Consider the following 7,070-nt stretch of genomic DNA (forward strand, 5'->3'; position numbering starts at 1 on the left):
GTGGACGGGGGGGCACGGGACACAACCGCGGGGGGCACTTCCGTCTGGTTCGGGGCTGCCCACCAGCGTTTGCCCACCCTCCCTGTTTGGGAAACCCCCAGGGCTCACACATGAGCAGGGAGGATGGGGGTCTCCGGGTGGGGAGGGAGGGCAGGATGTGGACCCACCAGAGCTTCTCATACCTTCTGCTCTCACAACACCTCTGGATCTCATGAAAACACAGATCTGCCCGAACAGTTCCGAGCGTCCCGAGTTGGCCCCGCTGGCCTGGTCCCTTGGCCATGCTGAGGCTGGGTTCTGCGACCCCAGCGTGGGGGGGGGGGGCGACACACTTGCTGCTGCCTCTCCACCCAGGCCACCTATGGAGCTTGGAGCCCCCATGCCCCCAGGACAAGCCTCAACCACGGGGAGTCAGGAGAGAAGGGGCCATGCCAGGTCCTCGTCCCCCACGGGCGATGCTGAGGTGTGTTCCCGTGATTTCTCAGGGGATCCCGGCCAGACAGTGCCTCAGCTGCCAACAGGGTAACCTCCTCATCTGGACAAATGTCACTGGCTCTCGCCCCTCCTGCCTCATTTCACCACTCTTCACTGGGGCTTCTTGGTATCGCCTCCTAAATAAACTACCCGCACCCTCGTCCTGGTCCCGGGTCAGCCTTTGGGGGACCGTGGTGAGGCCAGGAGCATCCGGCGTCTGTGTGGTGGGAAACACGGCATGAGCGCTGGGGGTGTTTGGGGGCGTTTCCTCCACTGCACTCCACTCCAGCCTTCCTAGCCCCCAGGGACCTTGGTGCTACTAATGTCCTCCCATAAATTATCTTTCTGATTGAACTAACCTGAGAGGGTTTTGTTGTTTGCAACCAAAACCAGTATAGCACAGATGGGTGACAATGATTTAGGACTTAAGGAGTGGTCTTGGCGTGGATGGGACACGGGTGACCGTGAGGGTGTCCAGGAAGCCACCCGGGGCCACAGAACACAGTGCAAGGCTTCAACTTGAACATGCACAGGTTTATTAGCAAAGGGGACTGGGCCTGACTCAGCAGATGGCCCTGACTCTCGGGGGCCATCTGCTGGGCTCAGGCCAACTGTAGGAATGGGGGAGCCCAGAGCAGAGGGAAGAGCAACAGCAATGGGCAAGAGTCCGGCCTGCAAATGGTGTTTTTGGCCAAAACCGTTCGGATCCACTTGTAGTGAGCACTGATGTTGGTGTAGACACCGGGCCGGTTGGGCCTACCACAGCCCACTCCCCAGCTCACGATTCCAACCTGATACCACAGCCCTTTCATTTCGCAGGTCAAGGGTCCACCTGAGTCACCCTGGGGAGCAGCATGGGTGAGCCCAGCCTGGGGTGGGGCAGGAGGGGTGAGCAGAGAGGCCAGGAGAGCAGGAGGGGCTGTGGAGCTGGGCAGACTGGATGCAAATGCCACTCCTCCCCCTGGAAGTAACCAAGCCTCAGTTTCTGCATCTGCAAAGTGGGGGCAATAGTCTCTACCCCCGCCCCCAGGGTCGAGGTGAGGACCAAATGAAGTGCAGGGATACAGATTGCTCTCAGGCCTGGGGGCTGGGGTGATGTGATACTAAGGCCCAGAAGCCCTGGTTGGGGACGGGAGGGACACTCACAAAGCAGGAATCCTTGCCACCTTGAGGGTCGCCAGCACAAACCATGTCTCCCCAGATGTCACGGCGGAAATCAGGCAGTGAGAACAGGTGGTTACACATGGTGGTGTTTATGATGCCGACCTGCACTTCCTGGAGGGTGTAGGGAGATGGCAGTGCTGCTGTAGAGTTGAGGGGACAGAGAAAGATGGCATCCTGAGCCTCTCCCCTACCATCAGGTTGGGAGGAATGGCATAGGCTACGAAGGCGGTGGGTGGGGGGAGGCGGTCATTGGGGCACCCACGATGCCTGGAACATTGCCCCTGATTCCCCTGCTCTAGCCCAGCACCCAGCACCTGATGGGTGATGAACAACATCACATAAAGAACCAATGGATGGACAAGCTGTTACAGGTTTCCCTCTCTGTAGCCTGCAGATAACAGGCCCTGGCTGAGGCCCCGGGGAGAGACCGGGGAGAGACCTTAGCACGCCTGAGGGCGGGGCTAGTGCAGCTGAGATGGTTTAGGATTAACACAGTCCAGCGCCCAGGTGCCTGAGGAGGTGGGGCATCCCTGGTGCACTCTCTCCCCGTGCATTTGCGCATGCCCGGCCCCCCAGGATGCAGTGCGATCACGCCCCATTCTCAGGTAAGGAAAGATTCAGGAGCAAGATTGCCCTCCCCCACCCCCAGCAAAGTATCAGGGAACTGCCAGAGCCTGATATGAACCCAGGTCTGTCCAATTCCTAAGTCTGGGTCCGAATCACCTCCTTATCCTGCAGAGGATGGTGACCACAATAACACTGAAAGCTGGTCTGTAAATAGAGCTTCCTGGCTGCCGGGCGCTCTGCTAAGCCCTCATGTATGAATGCTTTTAAGCCTCAGAACTACCCTCTCAGGTGTGAGCTATTATTATGCCATTTTTGCAGATGAGGAAGCTGAGGTACAGTGAGATGAAGTGCCTTGCCCAAGGTTTCCCAGCTAGTACAGAGTATATCAGGTCTGGGGGGTGGGGGACAAGAAGTCACCTTCTACCTGTGAGAGTGAGGGTTCAGCCTGGGGCTGCGTGTTACCACCTGTTAGCCGGGGGAAGGGAGCAGGGTCTGCCTGGCTAGGCTCCTTGGCTCACACCCATTCAGCCCTTTGGGCCCAGGCAGTCTGCACAGGGGCACTTTCTCCAGCCCCTTCGGGTGAAGGGAAAGGACGGGGCAGGTCTCCTGTCGACTCCTCTGTCTGCCCCGTGCCAATTCCAGGTGTGCTACCCTCTCCGGGCCAGTGAGCCCTGGCTTCTCCATTGAGCCCTGGGGCCTTGGGCAATTTCCATACCTCTCCAAGCTTGCTCATCTGTAAAGTAGGTATAAAAATGTTCCCAGCCTCATTGGCAGGTAGGCTGCAGAAGGAAGAGAGTCCCTGGAACCCAGAACAGTGCCAGGGACACAGAGCGCGTGAGAGGAGCTTTATCTATATGGTTGCTGTGGTTAAGGGTGAGGCAGGGCCACGCTGGGCCTGGGAGCAGTGTGAGGCGCCGTCCAGTCCGTCAGGCTAGAGCCCCCGCAGCCCCTCTGGGGGCCTGTGTCCAGTGGTTTCAGAGGATTCGTAGTGAGAGAGAAGCAGGTGGCAGCTCATGACAGCGCAAGGAGCCCCACAGAGACTCAGGGGGGAGCCAAGGCTGGAGCATGGCTTGACATTTCAAGGAGAGAAAAGGAGCTGGCACTCCAGGACAGGAGGCTACTCCGGCAGCTGCAGAAGGGATGGAGAAGCCAGAGTGGGAGGCTGGCTGGCGGTGGGGGTGGCGGTGAGCACCCTGCTGGGGTGGAAAGGAGGCCTTCCTGAAACAGCCCTCCCCAGCCCCACCCCTGCAGGCTGGGGCTTCGGGCCTGGGCCAGCGAGCCACCCTCTCTGGCTTCCGGTGAGCCACCCTCTATGGCTTCCGGTGAGCCACCCTCTCTGGCTTCCGGCGTGCCACCCTCTCTGGCTTCTGGCTCACAGTCTCCGGAAGGGAGGGGGAGCTGAGTGTGTGTACAGAAAGCACTGCTCGTTAAGGGGGAGCAAGAGTGGAGAGCCACGGACTTCCCTGGCGGTCCAGTGGTTAAGACTTCGCCTTCCAGTGCAGGGGGTGTGGGTTCCATCCCTGGTCGGGAAGCTAAGATCCCACATGCCTCGTGGCCACAAAAACCAAACATAAAAAAACAGAAGCAATATTGCAACCAAATTCAATAAAGACTTTAAAAAAATGGTCCACATCAAAAAAAATCTAAAATAAAAAAAAAAAATGAGGACTTCCCTGGTGGCGCAGTGGTTAAGAATCTGCCTTTCAATGCAGAGGACACGGGTTTGAGCCCTAGTCCAGGAAGATCCCACATGCCACGGAGCAACTAAGCCCATGCGCCACAACTACTGAGCCTGCGCTCTAGAGCCCATGAGCCACAACTACTGAGCCCATGTGCTGCAACTACTGAAGCCCGCGTGCCTAGAGCCCGTGCTCCGCAACAGGAGAAGCCACTGCAATGAGAAGCCCGCGCACTGCAACAAAGAGTAGCCCCCGCTGGACACAACTAAAGAAAACCCGTGCAAGACCCAACGCAGCCAAAAATAAATAAATAAATTTATAAAAAAAAAAAGAGTGGAGAGCCAGTGTGGAGAGGATGCTGAGTAGGCCAAAGAGGGGATGCTGCCAAGGTGGGGGCCACTGAGGCTGGTGCAGCTAGAATGAGTGGACATGACATTGCCGCCCTCCCCTGCCCCAGACCCATCTGTCCCCAGCCTCACCCTGATCTTCTTCAATGTCCCCCCAGCCGGTCACCCAGCAGTCAGTCCGGTTCTCAAACTCAGAGGAGGAAGCCATGAGACAGATGGGCTGGATGTACTTGGTGTAGGTAATGGAGGAGGACAGCTTCAGCAGGGCGATGTCATACGATGCAGACCCCAGATACCTGGGGCTCAAAAAGATCTGCTCCACGTTGTAACGGTTGTAGTAGGCCCGCAGGCTCCAAATGGGTGGTGTGGCAGACAGCTCGCCAAACTGGACCGACCATTCATAGGGATCTCTGTTGCTGGCAGGGGAGGAGAAAGCCGTCAGGGGTCCTCAGAGGGAGGGTGGGCCACCTGAGCACACCTGGGGCTGCTCCCTGAGCTGAGACCCCCGGGCTGCTGCGGGGCTCACCCCAGACACCATCAGCAGGTCTTCCTTCGACCAAAGAGGCCAGGGTAGAAACGGGGAGAGCCCAGACAGCCCCAAACAAAGTCCCACACCTGGGGACTTGAGGGGGTTGGTAGGAGGGTGCCTCCCCTGCCAGCTCATCTGGCCAGTCACTCAACCACCTGTCACCTCCAAGAGCCCTTCTCAAAAGGGAACAAGCAGGTGCACGGGCGCCACAGCAGGCTGGGCTCAAAACAGCTTCCGGGGCCACTGTCACCACAGGCCAGGCTCTGTGTCCAGCACTTACTTCAGCTCATTCCTCCCCCGGGGGGGGGGGTCACCTCCGCTGGGAGGTGGGGTGAGGAAGGTGGAGGTTGGTGGTGCCATTTGGGGACAAGTGAAGCAAGAAAGAAAAGAACAAGACAAACAAATGTGCGTGGGAATGTTCTGGGAGAACATTCTGGAAGAAACTGCACAGGGTTTCCTCCCGGAGCGCCCTGGTGGACTCGCGTGGGTGCGTAACGGGCTGCAGCCGGGACTGGGCCTCAGGAGCACAGGAGGGCCGTGTCCACGTGGGGCATGCGCGCAGGTCCTGCTGCAGACCCAGGGCCCGGGGTCAGCGGGCCGCCCGCCCCCAGACTCACTTTTGGAAGCAGTGCGCGGCCGAGAGCACCCAGCGGCGGTTGAGTAGGCTTGCTCCGCAGTAGTGGGAGCCCCATAGGCGCAGGCTGCCCTGCCACGGCCAGCGCCCAAGCTCTGCGTCCTTTCCACCCACTATGCGTGTCGGGACAGTCCGTTGGCCACATGGCCCTGGGATGGACAGATGGACACCAGGCTGAGCTGCGGGAGGCAGGCCCACCCCGTCCACCCTCACCCACCGGGTGGGAGAAGGGAAGGGGCGCCCCGGGGAACCGCGCGTCCAGGGGTCTTGCCGCCCAGGAAGAAGGGGACGCTGGGGACCTGCCCCACGTGGGCCACAGGCGCCCGCCCCTCCCCCACACCCAGGGGCGGCCCCATCAGTTACATGCGAGCATAGAAGAGTTCTCGAAACCTGGGGCGGGGAGAGGAAAAGATGAGTCGCCCTTCGCGCTCCGGCTCAGGTGCCCTGCGCAGGGAAGCGCGCCCCCTGGACGCCTTACCTGGAAGCAACAGGTCCCTATCCCGCAACGCTGCGGGTAGGAGAGAAAGTGAGCTCCCCTCGGTCTCCACGCGCCCCACCCTTCCCCCATCACCCCTAGCTGCGCCGGCAGCCCCAGCCTCAGCTCACCCTGCCTCGCGATTTCGACCCGCACCAACAGTTGCGCGAGCAGCAGCGCCCCGACCTGCGCGCCCATGGCCTCTTCTTCCCGCCGCCTGGCGCCCCCTCTGCTTCCGCCAGCTCCAAGGCCCGGCTGGGGCGCCCCCTCGGGGAGAGGGAGCCACGGGAACCCTGGCCGCCCCCTTCCCTCAGCTTGACCTCTCTGGTCCAAGGGCTGTTTGGGAACCTGGGACGTCACAGTGCCCCGGCTTTGAGCTTCTACTGGGGCTCGGTCCCCCAACTACGTACCTTGTTATGACCCAGGAGCCAGTGTACCCAGACGATCCCTTTCTTGTCTGCGACCCTGGGGGCCTGGCTGCCCCCCATGCTGCCCCCTTTTCTACCCATTCCTTCTGCTAGGAAGGACCAAGGACCTGACCCACAGCCAGGACTCCCATGAAAGCACATTAGCAAGTCCTCACTGAGTGCCCATTGGGGGTCTCGCACTGTGTCATCTACTGTTAAACGTGATGATCCTTTACAGGACCCACAGAATAAACGCTGGCCTGATTTGACCATCTAGAGGGCTCTTAGCCTCCCTGTCTGCCTGCTGCCCGGCAACAAGCCTCACCTAACTCTACGGAGTCTACAGGTAGCTTCCCTTCCTTGCAGACAATATTGCAGGGCACCAAAGTCACCAAACTGGCTCTCTCATAGATGTGAGCAGACCACTGAGTTGGGGTCCACAGGACCACCCACTGAGTCAATGATTTTTTAGGAGGATTCACAGAACTCAGAAAAGCTGGTGTACTCCTGGTTATGGTTCCTTACAGTTAATGGATACAGATAACATCAGCAAATGCCAAAGGTGCAGAGGAGAGTCTGGAAGAGACCAGGTGCAGGCTTCCAGCTGTCCTCTTCCAGGAGAGTCAGGTGGGCAGTGCTTAATTTTCCCAGCAATGATGTGTGACAACACTCGTGAAGTTTTGCCAACTAGGGAAGCTCACTGAAAGTTTGGTGTCTAGAGTTTTTACTGGGGTTTCATCACATAGGCATGGACGGCCCATGTGGCCAACCTTATTTCTCAGACTGCAGCCCCT

At 59.2% G+C, this 7,070-nt stretch overlaps 1 protein-coding gene across 1 annotated transcript; it reads right to left on the reverse strand.

Annotated features, from left to right (window-relative positions):
- Window positions 1-1,076: 1,076 nt before the first annotated feature.
- Window positions 1,077-6,357, reverse strand: LOC118881629 (testisin-like). The gene is made up of 8 exons (XM_036826755.1): window positions 6,280-6,357; window positions 6,001-6,136; window positions 5,873-5,902; window positions 5,758-5,784; window positions 5,378-5,543; window positions 4,364-4,647; window positions 1,621-1,775; window positions 1,077-1,316 (listed from the first exon to the last, which is right to left on the reverse strand). Exons 1-8 carry the CDS (start codon window positions 6,355-6,357, stop codon window positions 1,077-1,079), a joined length of 1,116 nt encoding a protein of 371 aa, XP_036682650.1.
- Window positions 6,358-7,070: the final 713 nt, after the last annotated feature.

This window comes from Balaenoptera musculus, chromosome 15 (assembly GCF_009873245.2).
Source record: "Balaenoptera musculus isolate JJ_BM4_2016_0621 chromosome 15, mBalMus1.pri.v3, whole genome shotgun sequence".
Classification (NCBI taxonomy): domain Eukaryota; kingdom Metazoa; phylum Chordata; class Mammalia; order Artiodactyla; family Balaenopteridae; genus Balaenoptera; species Balaenoptera musculus.

Coding starts and splice junctions, on each gene's coding strand:
- LOC118881629 (XM_036826755.1), bottom strand. CDS start 6,357: ATGGGGGGCAGCCAGGCCCCCAGGGTCGCAGACAAGAAAGGGATCGTC. Junction 6,137..6,279: donor GGCTCCTGGGTCATAACAAG/GTACGTAGTTGG, acceptor CCTCTCCCCGAG/GGGGCGCCCCAGCCGGGCCT. Junction 1,776..4,363: donor GGACATTGAAGAAGATCAGG/GTGAGGCTGGGG, acceptor ACTCTACAGCAG/CACTGCCATCTCCCTACACC.